We start from the raw sequence: 22332 nt of genomic DNA, 5'->3' as shown, positions 1-22332 counted from the left end.
ATTCAGGAAGAAAATAGTCATTTATTTGCTGCTCCAAGGAAAAGCAAAGCTAATGGTATTGAAACAACAGGCTGTGGTCCTCTGGGGGCCACCTTGCTCTTCTCAGGGAGGGACAGGGTAGCGTGAGCTCCAAGGCCTTCAGTGTCCTCCCTCCATCTCTTCATAATGACAGGTGCCAGAAGGTCAGTGTCTTAGAAACTCCATCTAGTGGCTTAAGAAAAAATGGTCCACCTGCTTGGCTTCTGGAAGTGGGAGGCACAAGGCTTGGAGTGTCTGGTGAAAAATAATGAAGTCTTTTGTCTTGTGTGAGTGAGGAAATTCTCCCTCACGCAGGCCTGGGTAATGCCTTTATTCCTGCTCCCTGGAGGAGAATTACTGCAAGGCATTTTCCTTTTCCCAGTTGGGGTTAATGCTATGCCTCCTCTACCTTTGAAAGTAAAACAAGATGAGGACCCCTGATGATGATTCGAATGTGGGAATATTCTTCAGCAAACACACATTCCCAGTTGCAAAAATATTACCCCTGGTTTCTTGCCAAGCCTTTGAAAAAAACATATGAAAGATTGATTCTTTTTTTCCCCTCCTCCTTCTTACATTGCCTTTGTGCTGTGGAATTTCAATTGCCCCTTATATGACAGCCATATATATATAATCTTTTATGGAGGCTGGGAAAAGAGAAGCATGTCTTAAGAAATTGTCTCTGTTTTCCTTGACATTTCTCCATCTAAAATATTTTTAAATTGGCCCAAACATGATGGTTATGAGAGAGATCTTTGGAGCTTTATTAGCCTTTAAACACCACTGGTTGTTTATAGACACAGTAGCAGGGGGTCCTCCCTTTCTTTCTTTGTCTTCGTGGCTTCTTTCTTAATGTTCCAGAGCAAGGGTGTGGGAAAAGCCCGCACATTCTGTAAATGAAAAGGAGAGGCCTGTGAGTCTCGAGGTATTTTCCACTATTATAGAAACGTTAGATTACATGACGCCATCTGGTATTAAATGCAATTACCATCTAAGGGAATCACAAGGTAACTCTGCAGAGCATTGCATTTGGGGGTGGGCGCTTGCTTCATTCTTGAGCTCCACAAGGTAAAATAGTTAAAAGTATTGTTGGATGTGGGTTAATGTAATGTGAGCATATCAGCAGACAACAGGAAATAGTCCTTCAGTGGCAATTATGTAAACTGTGACTGTATACTCGTGTAAGAGAAAAGGTAATGAGTATTTCCTGGAAATGGCTCTTACCTGTGATTCCAAAGTAGAGACAAGGCGGATGCTAATGGGCCAGCCCCTCGGTAATGGCCTCTTGCTGAGATGAGGAGAAAGATGTATTTTTATCAGAGTGAATACTCCACTCCTTTCTGAATCAGCCGGGTCGGGTCCTGAGTAAATGGATGTGGCTCTTCAATGGCAACAGCAGGTCAGTTCTTCCTAATCTTACATTATTTATAAAAACAATTTTATCTATAGATATGCAAATACATGGGGGATCAGGACTGCACTGTACATTGGAAATAAACCTTAGATAGCTTTATTTTATGCACATGCTATAAACAAAAAAGGAAATTAACTCATGGGGTATCCATGCCTTTGGTACATCTATTAAAATTCAGCAAATAAAATGTCTGACGCCCCACACTATTCATGGGGGTTCACATTCAATAACTCAAGTACTGACTCAGAAATGTGTAGATGACAGCATAAAGATTGAACTTTTACTATAACAGAAGTGAAATTTTGCAAATGTTGCAGAAACTGCACTAACCAAAATTTGGACAGATGTATGTTGTATTTTTCAATGACACTTCATATTCTAATGATAAAATAATAAAAGCAAGAACCTCATTAAATTATCTTCCCATCACCACAGCTTTGCCTTTCTCGGACATCTCAGCCTTGAACCATTCAGAGTGTGGTCTTTTCAGATGGATTTCTTTCACTACTAATAGGCCTTTGTGTTTCCGCCATATCTTTCCATTCCTTTCTTTTTAGTGGTGAATAATATTCCAATGCCTGGATAGCATCACACTGCAGTTTATGTATTTGTTCACATACTGAAGGACATCTTGTATGTTCCAAGTTTGGGAATTTATGAATGCTGCTACAAACATCTGTGCACATCTGTGGAGACATTTCTATGTGTGTCTATGTATGTATATGTCTATGTGAACGTTAAAAAATCAGCGTATGTCAGGAGGGAGAGGTGAATAGTGGAGGACGGAGGATTTTGGGGAATGTTATACTGCAATGGTAACTATATGCCATTTAGTATTTGTCCAAACCCGTAGAATGCACAACACCATGAGTGCTAGCTAATGTAAATTATGGACTCTGATGTTCATGGTATATCAATGCAGGTCCCTTGATTATAAAAAATGTACCACTTTGGACCCTCTAGAACAGTTCATCTACTAACCAAACCCTTCTGTTGATATCACAAAGAAGAATCACCTAGCCCAGCTTGTCAAAATCCCTAACCCACAAAATTGAGTGACATAATAAAATGGTTATTGTTTGAAGCCAAAAAACAAAAAATGTACCACTTTGGTTTTTTTTTTTTTTTTTTTTTATTGTAAACAAATGGGATACATGTTTTTTCTCTGTCTGTACATGGCGTAAAGGCATACCATTTGTGTAATCATAAATTTACATAGGGTAATGTTGTTTGATTCATTCTGCCATTTTTTCCCTTCCCCCCCTCCCCTCCCACCCTTCCCCTCCATCTATACAGTCCTTCCTTCCTCCATTCCTGCCCCCCTCCCTAAACCCAACTCCAACCCCAACACTAACCCTTCCCACCCCCCATTATGTGTCATCATCCACTTATTAGCGATATCATTCTTCCTTTGTTTTTTTGAGATTGGCTTATCTCACTTAGCATGATATTCTCCAGTTTCCTCCATTTGCCTGCAAATGCCATAATTTTATTGTTCTTTATGGCTGAGTAATATTCCATTGTATATATATACCACATTTTCTTTATCCATTCATCAATTGAAGGACATCTAGGTTGGTTCCACAATCTGGCTATTGTGAACTGAGCAGCTATGAACATTGATGTGGCTGTATCTCTGTAGTATGCTGATTTTAAGTCCTTTGGGTATAGGCCAAGGAGTGGGATAGCTGGGTCAAATGGTGTTTCCATTCCAAGTTTTCTAAGGAATCTCCACACTGGAATCTGGAATCTTTCCAGAGTGGCTGCACTAATTTGCAGCCCCACCAGCAATGTAAGAGTGTACCTTTCTCCCCACATCCTCGCCAACAGCTGTTGTTGCTTGTATTCTTGATAATTGCCATTCTAATTGGGGTGAGATGGAATCTTAGGGTGGTTTTGATTTGCATTTCTCTTATTACTAGAGATGTTGAACATTTTTCCATATGTTTGTTGATTGCTTGTATATCTTCTTCTGTGAAGTGTCTATTCATTTCCTTAGCCCATTTGTCAGTTGGATTATTTACATTCTTGGTGTAGAGTTTTTTGAGTTCTTTATAGATTCTGGAGATTAGCGCTCTATCTGAAGTATGATTGGCAAAGATTTTCTCCCACTCTGTAGGCTCTTTCTTCTCATTGCTGATAGTTTCCTTTGCTGAGAGAAAGCTTTTTAGTTTGAATCTATCCCAGTTATTAATTCTTGCTTTTATTTCTTGTGCTATGGGTGTCCTGTTGAGGAAGTCTGGTCCTAAGCCGACATGTTGAAGCTCTGGACCTACTTTTTCTTCTATAAGATGCAAGGTCTCTGGTCTGATTCCGAGATCCTTAATCCATTTTGAGTTTAGTTTCATGCATGGTGAGAGATATGGGTTTAGTTTCATTCTGTTGCATATGGATTTCCAATTCTCCCAGCACCATTTGTTGAAGAGGCTATCTTTTCTCCATTGCATATTTTTGGCCCCTTTGTCTAGTATGAGAAAATTGTATTTATTTGGGTTTGTGTCCGTGTCCTCTATTCTGTACCATTGATCCACCTTTCTATTTTGGTACCAATACCATGCCGTTTTTGTTACTGTTGCTTTGTAGTAGAGTTGAAGATCTGGTATTGCGATACCCCCTGCTTCACTCTTCACCATATCAATAGACTTAAAGTCAAGAATCACATGATTATTTCGATAGATGCAGAAAAAGCATTTGATAAAATACAGCACCCCTTCATGCTCAAAACACTAGAAAAAATAGGGATAGTGGGAACATTCCTTAACATTGTAAAGGCCATCTACGCTAAACCCATGGCTAATATCATTCTAAATGGTGAAAAACTGAAAGCATTCCCTCTAAAAACTGGAACAAGGCAGGGATGCCCGCTTTCACCATTTCTATTCAATATCGTCCTTGAAACTCTAGCCAGAGCAATTAGACAGACCAAAGAAATTAAAGGGATACGAATAGGAAAAGAAGAACTCAAACTATCCCTATTTGCTGATGATATGATGGTATACTTAGAGGAACCAGGAAATTCCACCAGAAAACTTTTAGATCTCATAAGTGAATTCAGTAAAGTAGAGGGATATAAGATCAATGCACATAAATCTAAGGCATTTTTATATATAAGCGATGAATCTTCAGAAAGAGAAATTAGGAAAACTACCCCATTCACAATAGCTTCGAAAAAAATAAAGTATTTGGGAATCAATCTCACAAAAGAGGTGAAAGACCTCTACAATGAGAACTACAGAACACTAAAGAAAGAAATTCAAGAAAACCTTAGAAGATGGAAAGATCTCCCATGTTCTTGGATAGGAAGAATTAATATTGTCAAAATGGCCATACTACCAAAAGTGCTATACAGATTCAATGCAATTCCAATTAAAATCCCAATGATGTACCTCACAGAAATAGAGCAAGCAATTATGAAATTCATCTGGAAGAATAAAAAACCCAGAATAGCTAAAATGTACCACTTTGATAGGGACTGTTGATGGTAGGGAGGATGTTTCTGTGTGGGGTAGGAGGTATATGGAAAATCATTATATCTTCTTTCAATTTTGTACTGAACCTAAAACTGCTCTAAAAAAATAAAAGTTTATCAAACATGTCTTTTTTCTTGAATCTCTTTGTTAAAGTTCATAGTAGGCTTCCTAATCCATAGGGTTATTGTAGTCACTTTTGGGTTTATCTAAAAATAATCTAGAAATCAAATACTATCTCAATAAAATATAAAATATTTTCATTATCACAAATCAGATACTAGCTAGGGAAAATCTGGCTAATGTCATTTTAAAAATGTATAGTGATTTCAAATATATTTAAATAATATACATGTTGCATGTGTGGTCAATAATAATAATTCTGTTCAAATGATAAGTGAGAAAAACTAATCTTACATATGACATTAATTATACTTAATGCTAGCATTCAACTGAAGAGTATTCCTTAGACCTATAAAAATTATTACAACAAGCGCATGGCAAGGGAAATCATGCTATAAATGAAGATATCAGAATGAAAATATGATGCAGACTGGGTATAAAGATACTCCTCGCTAATGAGGTTCTCATGGCAAACCATGATGGAACTTTGGAAAGTAATGTACAATGTTTAATTATTTTATTTTGACATTTCCCCTATTCACTCAGCCTAGCGGGGAAGAGAATGCATTTTTGCTCAATTTCAGAGCTTAGAATTAGAGGAAGTCTCCATGGAGGTAGAGGGGCATTGAAAGCACATTGCTATTTGTTTTTGATTTTGTCTGATGCAGAGAAAAAGTCACTGCCGTGAAAGGGAGCTTTCTTCAGTGGAGCTGAACAGCAGAGTCCAGCAACCTTGGATTTCATAATTGAGGCGGTGGAGTATCTTTCCTCTCACAACGTTCTTCAGATAAGTCTTGGGAAAAAAAATACCACAGATGTCTGTTTGTGCCACAGGTCACCTGCCCATGAACCCTGCCAGCATTCTCAAGATCTACACAAATGGTCCACTATTTTCTAGTCAAAGTGTTCTCAAGTAGATGCAGAAATTCTATTTCTCAAAACACCAACTTTTTGAAAAATATTAAGTGCAAGAACATGAATTAAAGATTATTATGCACAAGAATGGGTGATTCCATTTAAGAGTGACATACATCTTCAGACTCCAGGGCCTTTCCTCGCTGAGACTTGCCTTCATGGACTGGAATTTCCTGTTCATGGTAATGTATATAGACGCTTTTTGTTGGAATAATATGGATCCTATTTCAACTGGAAGATGGATATTTGGCAATGATTCCCCTGAGGACAGAAACCCCTGACAATCCCAAAGCTTAATTATCAAGCGAGATCCAAGGCTTCTCCATCAATAGGACTTCATGTGCAGGAAGGCAAGCTGTTACTGTTGGTGCTGTTCCATTGCTAGGAGCAAGTGCTTCCCCCGAATCCATTTTTCTGAACTGCAGACTGCCGGCCCAGCCCTCTTCTCTAGACTGTAAGTCATTCATTCCGCTGGTCAACCCAGTCTCCTAAAAATACTTGGAATTCATCAAGACTCCCATCGAGGTGCTGCTCACTGGGACCAGTAATGCTAAGCACTTTTTGATGTTGTTTCTAAGTCTCAGTTGTACTTATTTTTCAAAGGTAGTACACGTATATGGTTAAAGACCAAAATGCACAAAAGGATAAAAAATTCCTGTGAAGATGGTGGCATGAAGTCACCGTTTATTTTTCCCTCATCTGAGAAATCACCAAAATCATGAAGAAAAGTAGAAAACAGAAGGGCAAACTCTCTCCGTGTAACTGATAACTGAAATGTTGAACCAAAATGGGTGGAAAGCAGTAGAGAGAAACAGCACTGCCCTCCCCAGCACCACACCAACCCCCCGTCAGGAGCAGGACCTGCTACCTGGTGTGTGTGCTGCACAGTCCTAGGCTCTATCAACAGCTCTGCGGCTTACTGAGCCCTTACCAATTTCCAGCCCCGAGCTAGAGGCATCCCGGACTCTTGGCGAGGAGGTCCCCGCACTGCAGGAAGAACTAAATCTCACCTTGCTCAATCAACAGGTCAGTCAGACAGCCTTTCTGGAAAGTCTCCTCCACAAGGGCAGATGGGAAAACTGAGGGCGAGATCAGTGAGTTGCTCAATAGAGGAGCAAGAGAGACACCAGCCAGGGCTCTGGTCAGGGCTGGAGTCACCCTGGTGTCCCGCCTTCCATGGAACGGGTGAGCAAACAGAGACTTCACAAATCACCTGTTCACACAGCCAGGCCTCTGCACACCTCACCTCAGGGATCTGCTTTGCTTTATTTTCCCCAAATACTTGTTATTTTCTGGAAATTATTTTAAAGACACTAACATTTCATACTGGGTTTAAAGTTACTTTATCTGCACTCAAATCAGGACAAACGCCAACCTGTGATGAACCTGCCAGAATGATTCAGTTCAGGTCCTTTCTCAGATCTCCCTGGGCTTCTCTGATTTGTCTCCTTGGTGAGAAACCTTCAGAGACACTAAAGACAATAATTCTATGAGGAAAAAACACCTAGGAAAGTAGAGCAACAGGACAAGAAAACATGGCCCCTGCCAGACTTCCGTTACGTGTCCCAGGGAAGATTCATCTACAAAAAGACTGACCTGCATCCCTGCCTCTCAGCCCTTCCTCCTTAAAAATGCAACTGGTCCTGGAAGAGGCCACTTCTAGGTTACCCAAGGGCCCTGGCAGGGTTGAATAGGCAGAGGGAAAGCTAGAGCCCAGGGGCCAAGGTGGCAGTGAAGGCATTTCTTACTTTCCCATTTTGTCTGAATCACTTGCCCTGGGGTTGTCCTAGATATTTTCCTTTTCTTTCTTTTAATTTTTCCCCTTCTTTTTCTTATTAGTTGTTGTTGCTTGGAAAACAGTGTACGACAACGCCCACGGCCCCAGTCTATTCATGACTTGTAACTAAGGGACTACATTAGGACACAGCTATGACATCATCATCATCATTATTATTCACATTACTACTAGTAGTCGGACTATTAAAGTGGTAAAAGCTAGGTGTTCCCCCAAAAGGTATCAGTTGACAGAGGCAGCAATGAGGAAACCATTTCTACAGAAGAAAAAAGATAAATACTTTTCCGAAGATCAGTATTTTAAATAGATTCGTTATTTTTCTTTCAAACTGTAGATTTTAGGTCCTGCAATTCACAGGGCAATGTAGCCAAGAAAGTGCTAAGGAGCTCTTCTCATTTTGAAGTTTGCTGGAACATGCTAAAGTACTTTGGCTCTGGGTATCCCTCAAATCACACAATTGTTGGGCAGGTTTGAGGGTGATCCCTATTCCCTGGGAATTTTTAATATTTTTCCTCATATACACTATAAATTTTTTTTCAAAAATCTTTTATACTTCTGTACCTTTAAAATTGACTATGAAATTTCCCCTTTGCCAAGTTAAACAGAAGTAAAGGATGTAATCTCTAGCATTATTATGTATGTGGTTGAATAGAATTTTTAAGCAAACATGGACCAGTCTCATCCTTCCAATTCACTCAAATGTGTGACACTGTGCACCTATTAAGTCACTTTTCATTGTCAAATCAAACAACGGAATCTATCGGAAAAAATCTAACTTTACTTTTTTCAATACAAATGACATGTTAACACATTCCCTGTGACAACTAGGTGATATCTAATGCCTAACTCTAAGGTGGATGAATTCTTGGAAGGAGGCTTCCAATGAAAGGTCACCTGGAAAAACAATAAGGCTGTACCTCCTGGAGAAAGTCGCCAGGGACCTGCCCCTTTGTTTGGCTGTCCAGAGGATTTTCCAGTCCCCACCAACACTCACCAGAGTTTCTGGCTGGGTGAGTTTTACCTTTCTCTTATAGACTGAGGAATAGTAAAGAAGGAAAGGGCGTTTGTGTTTTCAGCTTTTTGTCCCTGTGACCAAAGTTTCCTGAGCAACTTAGAGGAGGAAAGATTTATTGTCTCATGGCTTTAGAGGTTTCAGTCCACGATCAGTGAGCGCCATTGCTTTGAGGCAGAACATCATGGAGGAAGGACATGGAAGAGGAAAGCTGTCAGCTCATGGCAGCTAGGAACTAGATAGATAGATAGATAGATAGATAGATAGATAGAGGAAGAAGCCAGGGATGAGATATAGTCCTGAGAGGCATGCCACCTCCAGTACCTGCTTCATCCAGCCATACCCACCTGCCCACAGTTAACACCTCCTCTCAGTAGTCTATTCCAATTACTAATCCATCAAATGGATTAATCCACTGATGAGGCTGAAGACTGCCAAAATCCCCATCTCTGATCATTGCTTCATTGGCAAACAAGCCTCTGACAATCAAGGTTTTGGGGACATTCCAGATCCAAAACATGACAGGGTAGAAAAGGAAAGCAGCAGATTGGTTATAAGAAAGTGTGCCCAGGGATGTGAAGCCTGGGAATATTTTTCTTAAGAGAATCTGTTTGCCTCTGCCTGGGAAAGTCTCTGGGTGCCCTCGGTACAGCTTGATTGTTGGATGGCAGTTGATCTGGACCAGTGAGGAAGGTCAGGTGGGTTCTCAATCAGACTCAGAATAGTACAATTCCCTTGGGAGGATTTCTTCCTGCTATGGATCAGCACATTTTTCTGTAGGACCCTCTCATAAAGTTCTCTGGTACAGTTAAGCTGGAGTAATGATTCTGGAGATCAAGAAGCATTCAAGGTCAACCTCATGGCATGTCTCCATGGTAACAATAGGGTGGGGTGACCTGCCAGTCAGACAAACCCAGGTTGGGACCAGACTGTATATTTCAATGAGACCTTTCATGTTCATCTTTTCATATTTTGTGGTGAAGAGATAGATAAACATCAAGTATTCATTCTCATTTCATAAAAGTTACTGGAGTAGCTTTCATGCAACTCTGCATGAATGTCAACCAATGGAGAGTGAATTCATAGGATACAGACTTCATTAGGTAGAATTTTTTTTTTGCACACAAATTCCAGGTAACATTAAAATGCAAATATAGTTCTCATATATACTTAGCTCATTTTCTCATTACCATTTTCTGAGTTACAGTAACAGACATTCTAGGCAAATGCTTTCATGACTGTTCCTAGTAATGAATCTACTATGAGAGTCTCACTCCTTCCACTCACTATGAGTTCAGAGAGCACATCCTGGTATGAATATCAGTCATCCTACCTCCAGAGTCAAATATCTAGTTGTGCCCTTTATATATGTCCACATAACATATGCAGCAGTAAGTGATATTCCATATGCTTATGCATTTTATACCGACCAAATTACTCGTTATTATAACATAGCCTTATATGCTTTAATAAGTTTAATTTTCCTTATTGCTATTTCACTTCAAGACATGTTTTAGAAAGTAGCATTAAAATGACATGTTTTCATAAACATTCTAAATGGGTATGCTTTCAATTCTTTATAGATTTTTAATAACTTGATTAATAGATTAAAAATCATAATTGCTTTAAAAGAGTGACTTGTTTACCATTTTTTCTCCAGATTATGATTTTTCCTTTAGGTATCACAAAAGATAGAGAGCATTAAGAATAATGGTTATTTTAATCTTTTTATAAATATTTTTACAATTTATATTTATATCCATGAAAGAAAGAAATGGTCTATTTTGCTAATAAAATACTACTTTTTAGAGAAAGAATTTAGTAATGTCTTTGACATTGTTTATTAAACCTACTTTCTAGCAGAAAGGATATGTTTGTTGATGCACAGAACATTGCAAATTGGTTCACTTAAAAAAAACCCTTTTTTGCTTAATTCTACTTATGTTCGAGCATATATCAACATTTATTGGTGTTACCTTAAGATTTTAGTGACTGCGGTCTCCTTTTCCAGAAGGTTCCTTGCCCTGATGCTGAAAACAGATTTGCGAAGCTGAAAATTATAAAAGCGTGACTTTAGTTTTGGAATGTAAAAGAATAACATACTGAAAAATCATTAGAGAAATGACATTATCAGAACACTGAACATGAACGTTTTTCACTAGAGCTTCATTACATGACTATTCTACAATTTAATACTCCTTTCTATTTCGTTTTTATTGGTGCAAAACTGCAAACAATCTTGTGGGGCTGCATTTTCACAGCTGTGGGATGATGTGCAGGCTCTGTGTCACTAGTAATGACACTGTCCTTCCTCTTTGGATTCCAAATAACTTAACGTGACACTAATGTTGGAGTCCGTATTCATTATTACTCTGGAAACTGTTCTCCGATCCACACTCCCAGTTCTGAGCCCGTGACCCAATACTAATCTGAACACTAGTTTAGGAGTTGCTGTGTCTACCGGCACAGGAACAAATGAGAGGCATTCAAGGATTCCCCCTGGTTAAGGATTATAAAACTATTCCAGAGAAGAAGATGAGAAAGACTGGTGAGGCTGATTGTAAGCCAGAAGATGACCCCCACACTCAGCTCTGTCCTGTTTGCTGGCTGCAGAAGTCAGGTGGGTGACAGGTGTATAAGGAGCCAAGGTGGACAGAAAAAGGTGGACAGAGAAAGGACAGAAAGAGAACGGGAAGCCCACCATCACGTCTTGGGTAGATTCACAAGAACTAATCACTAGAAAATGTGACTCCAGCAGTCAGACTAGACAATAACCTGCTCGCTGTCATTGATGGATTAAGTTTACCGAGCATTTAGCACCATATTGGTGACCATGAGAGATAAAGGATGGAAGGGAGCCAGGGTTCTTGGACTCTAGAATTGAACAGCCCAGTGAGACAGGCCAGACTAGGACACTTGGTGTTCACAGGGAAAAGTGCAATATGGTGGACGGCCAAGAACTGGACAGTTAGTGCAGTAGAAAAGATGAGAGGAACTACAGCACCTTGGCTGGGGAGGTCACATATCTAAAAGAGTTAGCAACGACTTCACTCAAGAAGTGGGAGTGGACCTCAAATAACTTCTACAGGCAACGGTGGCAGGGTGAAGTCAGAAGTGTATGCACCAGGCAAGTTAGTTTGGTGCCAATTCTCTATAAGTGCCATGTTAGCTGGGCTTTTTAGCAGAATGAGTAAACACTAAAAGGCAAACTGTCTTTCAAATAAATTTGAGGAAAAAGCAGGAAACAAGAAAACTGCATTCACAGACCACCTGGTTTCTTTTCAACAAGCACTATTGAAGTCACCGAGGCCCAATCCTCAAACCAACCTATAAACAAATGCAATGACATCCAACCAGTATATCCATGTATCTATGGCTGGAAAAGAACCAGGATCACAAACTGGGTCTCTCAATCACAACTGACAGCCTAAGTAATATCGTAATCTACAACACAATTCTCATTATTTCAGAGCAGATCTGTAATGAAGAACAGGCTCATTGAACACATTGGCAATTTCTCCCTTACAAGACTAGGCAGCAAAAGTGTTTTGTTATTTATTATTTTTCCATCATGAAAAACTGAATTGGTTTCCTTATTCACTAGAACCCCTAAGAGAATAAATTAATATGCAGACAGGGAGACAAGAGTGGATGCCATTTATTTCCAAGTTAGGTTTTCACGGTAACATGTAAAAGACTATTCACAATGATGTGTTATGCATCTTGTCTCCTCCTCTCCAGATGTGACTTTGGGCATTGATTTACTATCTCCTTGAGCTGGCTGGGCATCTCTTAAGGATTGCTGCTCAGAGTGGCTTCCGGAGACAGAAGACAGCTGGAAGGCCCCATCCTGGTGGAGCCTCTGCTCTGCTGATACCTAAAAACCCAGGCAGTTAGGAGACAGCCAGCCTGTGAGAGGTCTGCGGATCCCACCGCTCTTAGTTCATCCTCAAGGTCAAGCACAGGCCTATGTCTCTTCTTGCCTGCACCCACTGACCTAACTGCAGGTGGAGTAGCTGATGCTGTAACCATGCTCTTCACGTTAGGAAGAATCTTTGGGATATATCTAGTACAGAGTTTCCTAAATGATGTCTGCACTGCATAAAATTGCTAAAAGGCTGCACATCCCCTTCATCTAGAACTTGAGCTGATTAAAACAAAATACAGTATTAATTTGTACAAGGGAGTACTTGAGGTTTGCTTTTATAACTGATGGCAGGAGTAATGCAAATAGAAAAGCTTCAGGAGCTTCAGGTTCAGCTTTGGAATGTTCCTGAAGGAAGAAAGAAGAGGTGTGTGTATCATGTTTGATAGACATATATTTGATATATTAGATATGTATTTACATAGATAATATGTTTTAACAGGTTTTTTTTTTTTTTTTTGGGTATCAGGGTTGAACTCAGGGGCATTTAAACCACTGAGCCACATCCCCAGTCCTATATTTTGTAATTCTTTTAGAAACAGGGTCTCACAGAGTTGCTCAGTGCTTCCCTTTTGCTGAGGCTGGTTTTGAACTCTCAATCCTCCTGCCTGCCTCCCAAGCTCTTTTTTCCTAGTGAATGAAGGCCTATAGTGATTATCTAGTTACACCTTCAGTTTTTCTTGGTGTGGTAAAGTTTTGGGCTATCTTTTAGCAAGGGGCATTCTCAAATTGTGCTTGTCACAAGAACTCAGGACTACACTGCTCTGCAGTGCCCTCTTCTGGCCCTAGAAGATACTGACAGCCACACGCAGATCCATACATCCTGCATTGCCCAGATCTATCACACAAAGAAAGCAATTTTAGATCTGAAATTGTGAACTGCAGTTAGAAGGAATCAGTAATTGCTCATTATGTATTTAATACAGCAGCGATGTAGGAGTTAAAAAGAAGGAGATGTATGATAGATATTTCATTGAGAATAACAAAATTAGTTTTAAAAGACCTTTCTTGTATAGATTTGTTTGTAAACCTAAAACATTCAACTTGTCAAAAGTAACAATTCTTTGGGTTAATGATAAAAACGAAATAAATTAAATGCAAGTGTTCAAATAACTTACAGTAGATGTTAAAAACCTTAGACTTTTAATTATTAACATGTTTCGGGAACTGTGCACTTTAACACAGAATTTAAGATCCAGGAAGGTCAACTTGACTTGCATAGAATCACTTGTGATTGATTAATCTGGAATTGAAGGACACACTGATATTTGGCTCTGGCAATGTCTTTTAAGTCAGACATTTCACCTACAGTTTCCAGAGTCTGGATTTTGCCGAGTGCAGGGTCTCAGTATAGTTGAAGGCACTCCTGTCCTTTGCACTTGCTCAAATTTGATTGGATCCAGAGGTTGGCAGGGCCATAGGTTGAGTCTGTTTTCTCACCATGAGGCACCTGTTGTCTGGTGTCTCTTTGTGACATCAGTAGTATCAATGTGCAATGCCTAGTTCCACTCTTTCATTCAGCCTGCAAAGTTGTCATTTCCTTTTCATTTGTTAGTTGGAATGTTTTCTTTTAGTGAGGTACTTTCTTTCCTGTAGTATTTGATTACCAAGTGGTACATTTCCAATGGGAAAGACAAAAAAAATGCTTGATAAATGCCTTTACATTAGTTTTTATGTAGTTAATTGGTTTCTGCTTAAGTTAGCAAATTACTGTTTTTAAAATATTATGAACTCAAGGTTTGAACATGTTTGGTGGATTTTAGTCCCTTGAGATTGTTGTTCTTCTCATAGGTTGAGTGCTTATTGGGAGCCTTTTCAAGTAGGTCCATGTCTTCTTTTGACATGACTCTAGTGGTTGACGGTGAAGTTTCTCTGGTGTCAGGTGTGGCAAAGGTCACATGTATGCTCTCTATTCCAAATCAGTGATTTTCTCCAAGAAGCCCTGTTTTATTTATTGGAAAATAATTTTGCAAAAACAATCTAGATTCTAGCAGGGCTCATTTCTGGTAGTTTCAGTTTAACTTTAAGACATGTGGGGATCTCTCCTACGCTCTCCTATCTATGACATCTACATGTCTTTCTCCCTCCCATGTCACCACCTTTGATTATCAAGGACACAAGGGATGGCAGAATTAGACTATTTCATAATTACTCACAAATTTTTATTTCCTATCTCATGGGCAGTTCTCAGAACAAGGACACCTAACACAACCAAGACAAAGAGTGACTACTAAGTGTCTGCGTATGCTCTGCCCATTCTCCTCCGTGGTACATTTGTGCCATCTCCCCATGGTGACAGCAAACAGCTCTGACAAATGTTACTTTTAGTTAGCCCTCCTGTGGTCTCAGCTCTTACATAAGAAGGCCGCCCACCAGTTCTTCTGTCAACATCTGAGTCACTTCTGGAATTCTCTGTCTGGTGCATGTGTCCTAGCGCCTTCCCAGATGGGGCTCCAGGAAACAGCCTTACTTCCATGTCGCATCATTTCTATAGTGACATCGTGATAACAGTTCAGTCCTTTGACACTCAAAACTCAGTTTCCCTGGATGTAAAAACCTGGCTCATACATCATTTCCCTGGGGATCCTCTAAATATTACTTTAGTTTGTTCCTACATAAAGCATTGCTCTTGAAAAGTCGGATGATAATCCAGTGATCTCTCCTTGTTGTTGTTTGGGGTTAGATATCAAAGTAATTTTAAAAAATTTAGAGTCTTGGAATTTGTCTGGTGTATGTCTTGGTGTTTCCAGACATGTGGTGAGCACCTTTAGCATGTGGTTTTAGGTCTGTTTGATTTCACAAGTTTGCTCCCTGGGGTGTTCTGTAGGGTCTCCTATCCTAGAAATGTCAGACCTATCTGACTTTCTTTATTTGTCATTTTCTTGCAAACCATTTTCACCTACTTCTTCATTTCTCCTTGATTTTTTTTAAAGAAATTTCTTTATATTTCTCTTAGGACATCATCCATCCGAGGTACCTAATCCTTTTATATTTCTCCACTGTCTTTATTTATAATTTCTTCCTACATTCAGCACTTCATTTTCCTAGTTTTTCTAATTCTTCTTTAGGTCTTTTCAACCTAATGCAGATTTTAATGGCTTTTAACTCCTTTTGCAACAGAATGCTACAGGTCAAGCGATTCATGGGCATGTCTTTATGGAGGGTTTTGTGCTCATTTTTTTCCTTATTGCTTTTGTAGGGAATTTGACTTTCATAATTTTCTCTTGCTCATTTCTGTGCACAATTAGGTTTCCTACACAGTTCTGTTTTTCTTTTCCAACTCAGGGCTTCCTCTGCTGTTGAACACCGTGGTCCAAGTCCAACATGGCAGTTTTCCTTCTGGGAAGTCTGACTCTATTCCCCAACCCCTCCACGTCCCTCCCTCCAATTTTATCAGGACCTACTACTTTTTATTATTTATTCCCTTCTGCCGTCTTAGTTTTCTTGATGGTATTTTAATCAATTATTGAGTTGAATGCTTGGAAGGTTAATTAACTTAAGCCTTTATTCCTTCACCAGATATGCATTCAAATCTATAATATTCTCTCTATAAATACCATTAGCTACTTCCCATAAGTTTGATATACATTATGTTCATTATTTTCCAATTGCAGATATTTTTCTATTTTCATTTCTTTTTCTTCTCCATGGGTTAAAGTAATTTTCCAACTTCCAAATGTGGGGGTGTTTGGGGGGAGCTGTTATTTTCTTGTTACTGGGTTTCTAATTTCATTACATTATGGTCAAATGATGTCTGCTTTAAGATCTTTATCTGGTGTGTGTTTAGAATTCCTTCTTGGTACGGTAAAACGTCAAGTTTTATAAATTATCTGTTCTTATTCTCCAGTAATAGAACAAATAACTGAATAAACAACCATTACATATATATTTCCAAAACCTCTTCATTATTATTATTATTGGTTCCTTGATCTGTGCTGACTTGTTAATCTGCATATTTTAAACTTAATCTTCAAACTAATCCTCACAGGTAAGAATTTTTATCTCTTTTCTACAGATAGGAATCTGAGAAACATAGACACCAGTGTCTCAGGTCCTGTGTGATAAAACTGCAGCATTATTAGTACTACCCTGTGTGGCACAGCTTCAGGGTACAAAGCTTTTCACTGCATCATGACGTCTGTGTAAAGTATCACTAGGCTTCATAGCATTAAAACATTTCTCTAAACTATGCTGTAGCAAAATATTGCCTACTTGACTTGAAATATTTGGTCTACACATATTACAAACTTTTTACTTATTCCAAATCCTAATGCAAAATCTAAACTAACCAGTGTTTGTTTTTTTTTCTACAGAGTACAATTGATTATCGGAATCATAACCTTGAGGCACCAAAAGAGGTCTATAAATTTTCTAGCCCATTAAGGACAGCCTGGTCATAGTATTTATATTTTCCATGACTAATTCCTTAAAATCAGTGATCCATCACAACTTTCAACTAATCGGAATATTAATTCAAGTAATTCAGCCTCCTGGGAATAACCATGACCTTTCAGGGAATGTTGGGTTGCTCCGGGATTCTGCGAGGATTAGACCTAGAGAACCAGGCTTCTCCCTAGCTGCCATCTGCAGGACCAAGCCATGAGGTTTGCGACACAAGCACTATAAGTATTTGACTAAGTTTCTTGATTTAAAATGTTAATAATACATTTCTGTTTCTAACAGGGAAAAAGTTTGAGTGGCCCTATTTTTCTTTTCTCACTTTGGAAATATTAACAGATTCATAATAAATAGGAGTGTGGTTGTAAGAAAATAGGACTGTGAAGCACAGAACCACGGTCTGATGAATAGGGTCTGATGACGGCCACTTCTCCCGGGAAGGTGCAGTGTAATTATTCGAACGAGCCGCTCTATTAAGTCTCCCACATGAAACGCAGTAATTGGAAAGAGGCAATTACTTAAAATTACATAGGCTGAAGGTGGCACGCATTTCACTATACTTGAATTTTTCATGCACCCATGCACTGAAAATTAATATCAAAGTGCATATGACAGATCATGTATATGGCAAGAGGTTTCTATAAAACAAACTTTTTATGGAAATGACATTATGCTTGGAAAGAAAGAATTTTAAAAGGTGATGAATGTAGGTGGCACCAAGATTAAAACAGTCCTATTACGATGTATATAAAGGTGAATTCCATTATAATGTCATGTTATGAAGCTTTGAAATGTGTCTTAGATATGAATTTTGTGAAAAGGCACTTTAGATAAGGGGTCAAGATTTTTAATCTTAACTTATTTCAAAATTATAAATTCTCAACCCTGAAAAAACACCAAGCGTAACAGTTAAAACATGTGTGTACATGTGCACACACACACACACACACACACACACCACCACCACCACCCCACACCTTGGTTCTTCTTCTGGGCTCTAGGACACCCAGCACAAGTTGATCCCTCCTCTGTATGAAGCATCCCTTCCCCTTCTTGTGAATTCCAGGAGATTGTCAGTGCCCAGTAAAGATGGTGCATTCCTTGTCTAGTTTATTTTCCTCCATTGTCTGGGTGCTTGACATATTTAAAAAAATGAATCAAGTTCATAACTAAAAGGTGATTTTTAATGTTTACTCCCTTTTCTGTTTTGCTTTTTTTTAAAAAAATATAGTTATATAGTTAATCTTAAAACATCAAATGTGAATGAGGTAAAAATTCTGAGGGAGTACAACTTATTTTGAATTGTGTTGACTCACTTCATACATAGAAAAAGCTTGTAAAACTGGAGACCAAACAACTGAAACTCATGTGACTTGATTTTTTTTTTGCACTTGCATTTCTTAACAATGCTTATGTCGGGGCCTCTGTGAAGTTGGTCCAAACTCCCAAGACTTACACAGCAACAGGGTGGCATAAAGATAGCTTCTGTGCAGCGGGGAGAACAGCAGTACCTTGAGTTGTTGACAGTCTCAGGCCTGTCTACTACATGGTGTTTAGGATAAGAACCACAGGTGGATGCCAGGGGTTTTAATTACAGAAGAGAAAGACAAAATGACTTCAGATTACAGCTTGTGTAAACAAAAGACAAAGATTCAAAACCTGCAGAGAGAAAAAAGATGCATGGATTTATTATTCTGGAGACAATGTCAGATGCTTTTAATGATGCAGCTGTTGTGATTTTAAGATCCTGGCACGCTGGTGATGTAAGGATGCAGACCTCAGATTCTAATTCTGTTTTCGTTGCATTTGAACTTCAAGTACAAATAACAAGAACATTGCCATCAGCAACAGTTACGACACACCAAGATTGGCATGGAACTTAATGAAAAGTACCTATAGGAAAAACTATACTCGAAAGAGAAGAAAGTTTAAAAAGAAGAATAAATGTATATTTCAGAGACACATGTAGAGACCTTAGCTGGATACCTGTCTTGGAGACAGTATTGCAAATTCTTAAAAATCTTCCACCTTGACTGTAAGAAGATTCTTAATTCTAGCCTGATATACTTTTGACCTTCAAAAAACACACACCTAAGGAATAGAAACAGGTGACATATATTCCCAAACTAAAAATGATTGCACAACAAAATGTTCTACCAAAAAAAAAAAAAAAAAATCACTGATAGGGAATTCCTGTTCTCATTCCTTGAAGGTAAAAAAACATTTTTCACCCTGAACACAGCACATGGTTTGCAGGCAATGATCCCTCAGTGCTGATTTTGGAGTAAGAGTGTGCATTCACAGCCATATCTTCAAGCTTAATAATTTACTGCAAAGATCAATAAAAAAGAGACAAATGCTTTAGTTTTATCCCATGTACATTTGCATTTCCTTTTCATTACTGTGACTAAGAGGGAAGTCAATTACCTACTAAAGCAGTTTTAAGCCAAAGAGAGGAGTATGGGGTCTTCATATTTGATGTGGGGGATGCTAGCTCTTTCCCTCTGGGACCACACAGCCCTGTGTCTTTGAGATACAGCACAGGGTTATGTGGAAGCATCACATAATCCCCTCCACTCCTGGAGATATATCTTGATTGGTCCTGCAGAGCTGCTAAGCTATTATTTTAGAAAATTCTTTCAGAAGAGAAAAAATCCTAAAGAAGAAAACAGCCTGTTCTCTCTTTCTCTCTCTCTCTCTCTCTTTTAATAAGTGTTCATTCTGGAAATTACAGATCAGGATGAGTAACTTGCTATGTGCAGAATTACTGGAACAAACCATCAAACACTCTATAATCACTTAGAAAATTACAAACATATTGTATGGCAATGACTGAGGCTTTGTGAAAAGTCAATCTTACAAAACAATTTAACTTACTTCTTGAGAATCCAAGACACTGGTAGACAATGGGGGTAGCATCTGAAATATCATCTGAAACCAAACTCACCAAAAAATCAGACCATGACAAATTGACATATTGTGCTCAACTAACCTACTACATCTGCAGGTTAAATTTAAGTCATTTGTCTTGAGTCTATTGCAAATTCTTAAAAATCTTCCACCTTGGCTGTAAGAAGATTCTTAATTCTAGCCTGATATACTTTTGACCCTCAAAAAAGTCTATTTGCCGAGCCTGATGTCAGGGTGTGGTTTACCGATTTGCTTTCCTATCTGCTTCGAGAGGCCTGTGTTATGCTGCAAAAGGTGAGGGCTGGCATTTAAATTATGTTGCCTTGTTTAATTCTCCTAAGAAACCTTGAAAATAAGAATCATCTCTACAGATGAGGCTGGCACCTGTGCCCCTTAACCACTGCTTGGTTCTGCTTCTCTCCAGCAGCTACGCCGGGCTCATCTTGCCTTTCCATGGGTCTCCCTGCCCGCTGTCTCTCAGCATCTCTCAGCCTTCTTCCTGCTGTGGGGAGGCCTGAAGGGAGCTGTCCCCTGTTCCACACACATTCTGCTTTCACCTGTTTAGACTCTCAGATTCTAAAAGACAACGCCCACATCTTACTTTCTGCAGAACTCCCACTCCTCAGAAGATTGACAGGTGAGTCGCGAGTGGTCCATACTTGTTTGTTGAATGAATGAATGAATGAATCAATGAATGAATCAATGAATGTGGAAGACGTGGAAATGAACAGGGGGAGCACAACACTGTCATCAGGTTTATGATCTTCCCCTTTATGTACACGTGTTAGCTGTTAATTCCAAAGACACGTTAAGGAACTGAGCAGAAAGAGGTAGACAATGGGTGAGCAGATGTTGCCCTGTTATGGGAGAAGTCTTCATTGTTCATATCATATGGGCTCTCACGCCAGGCTGAGAAGTGGGAGGCAGGGGACAGCCCTCATGCCTCCATCTGTCTCGGCCAGATGTGGCTCACTTTTATTTCCAGGTCACTGCAGGTTCTGAGCTGGGAACTGGCACCATAGTCAAGACGACTGGGTGGAAACCTCAGCACAGGTCGGAGAATCCCCCGACTCAACCAGTGCAGACCTTGACTTTGAGGGAAGGATTTGCCTCTGGTCACTGAGTGGGCTGCTGTGATCTCCAAGGTGCCATAAAGTCAATTTATTAGTGAGCACTCTGCTTCCAGAACCTCGGCTTCCATGGCAATAATATGAGGAATAATGTGTGTTACCTGATTTGTTTCTACTTGGAAACTAGAAAACTCTTCTTAGGATATGCAGGCTTAGCCCTTGGCCAGGAAGAAAGGACTCTTCTCAGAGTCTGGAAGGGCTGCTACTCACCAAGGGGTGGAGGGAAGACACTCTGTCCTGTCTTTCCTTTCTGGATTTGGGCAGGTTCCAACCCCCACTTACACGGTCTACATTTTTGTGGGCCCGTTGTTTACTGGCGGAAGGACAGGTGTTTTAAACTATGTGATAAAGGTGATCAAAACAGGGCTATTTTTAAAAACAGGGTTTCTGCAGAGTGAGGTTGCCATGGGAATCGTTTATCACTGCTCAAAGCCAGGCTAAGTAATTACTTGGGAGAAAATCTCGCCTAACATGTTTTGTGTTTTCTTCAATGCTTGATCCAAATTCACTGCCCTTTGGTGGTTGTCAGTTGTGTATTTATTTTTTCACTCTTAACTAGTGATCTTCAGGTTCCTGGGACTTACTGTTTCCCCTGGCAAGAGAGAGGTAGCTGTCCCTGGTGCGGAGGAAGTCGGAAGCTCCTCCTGACAGGCAACTATCAAGGAAAAAGTTTTACTGTGACTTTGTTCATGTTGTGAGAATCACTGATAAGCCAGCCTCTCCATTTTCTTTTCCGTAACATTCTCTGAGGAAAAGCAGCCTCAGTTTGTGCAGTGTGTGGATGACAGTTTTCATGTGGAGTGAAGGGTCCGGCCCACCATGGCATACCGACCAGCATTGCCAAGGGCAACTGGATTTTGAACAGAAAATTCCTAGTGGTTGCTGGAAAATGCTGTCTAGGGGGAGCTGCTAGTGGTATGGTCCCTGTTCAGGTTTTATTTTGTTTTTACTTGTTTTTTAAAATTAAATGATTTACTTATTTTTTATTTTTACAGACTGCATTTTGATTCATTGTACACAAATGGGGCACATCTTTTCGTTTCTCTGGTTGTGCACGATGCACATTCACACCGTTCGCGTAATCATACACGTACACAGGGTCATGATGTCTACTCATTCCACCATCTTTCTGGCCGCCCCCTCCTGCCCCATTTCCCTCCACACAATCCCAAGGGCCTCCATTCTTCTCTTACCCGTCCCCCCGCCACACCCTACTTTATGTATC

The 22332-nt window shown here is 39.6% G+C and overlaps 1 protein-coding gene across 5 annotated transcripts in view; it reads right to left on the bottom strand.

Moving 5' to 3' along the window:
- The window catches only part of Nalcn (sodium leak channel, non-selective), a 313879-nt gene that overhangs the window by 53917 nt on the left and 237630 nt on the right, over window positions 1-22332 (bottom strand). For all 5 annotated transcript variants that reach the window (XM_047553611.1, XM_047553608.1, XM_047553613.1 and 2 more), the window contains one exon: window positions 10721-10794. In XM_047553611.1, coding sequence (XP_047409567.1) covers window positions 10721-10794 — 74 coding nt within the window. The remainder of the gene's footprint in view (window positions 1-10720; window positions 10795-22332) is intronic.

Source organism: Sciurus carolinensis, chromosome 5 (genome assembly GCF_902686445.1).
Source record: "Sciurus carolinensis chromosome 5, mSciCar1.2, whole genome shotgun sequence".
In the NCBI taxonomy this organism is placed as follows: Eukaryota; Metazoa; Chordata; class Mammalia; order Rodentia; family Sciuridae; genus Sciurus; species Sciurus carolinensis.
This window is presented reverse-complemented; position numbering and strand designations above follow the sequence as displayed.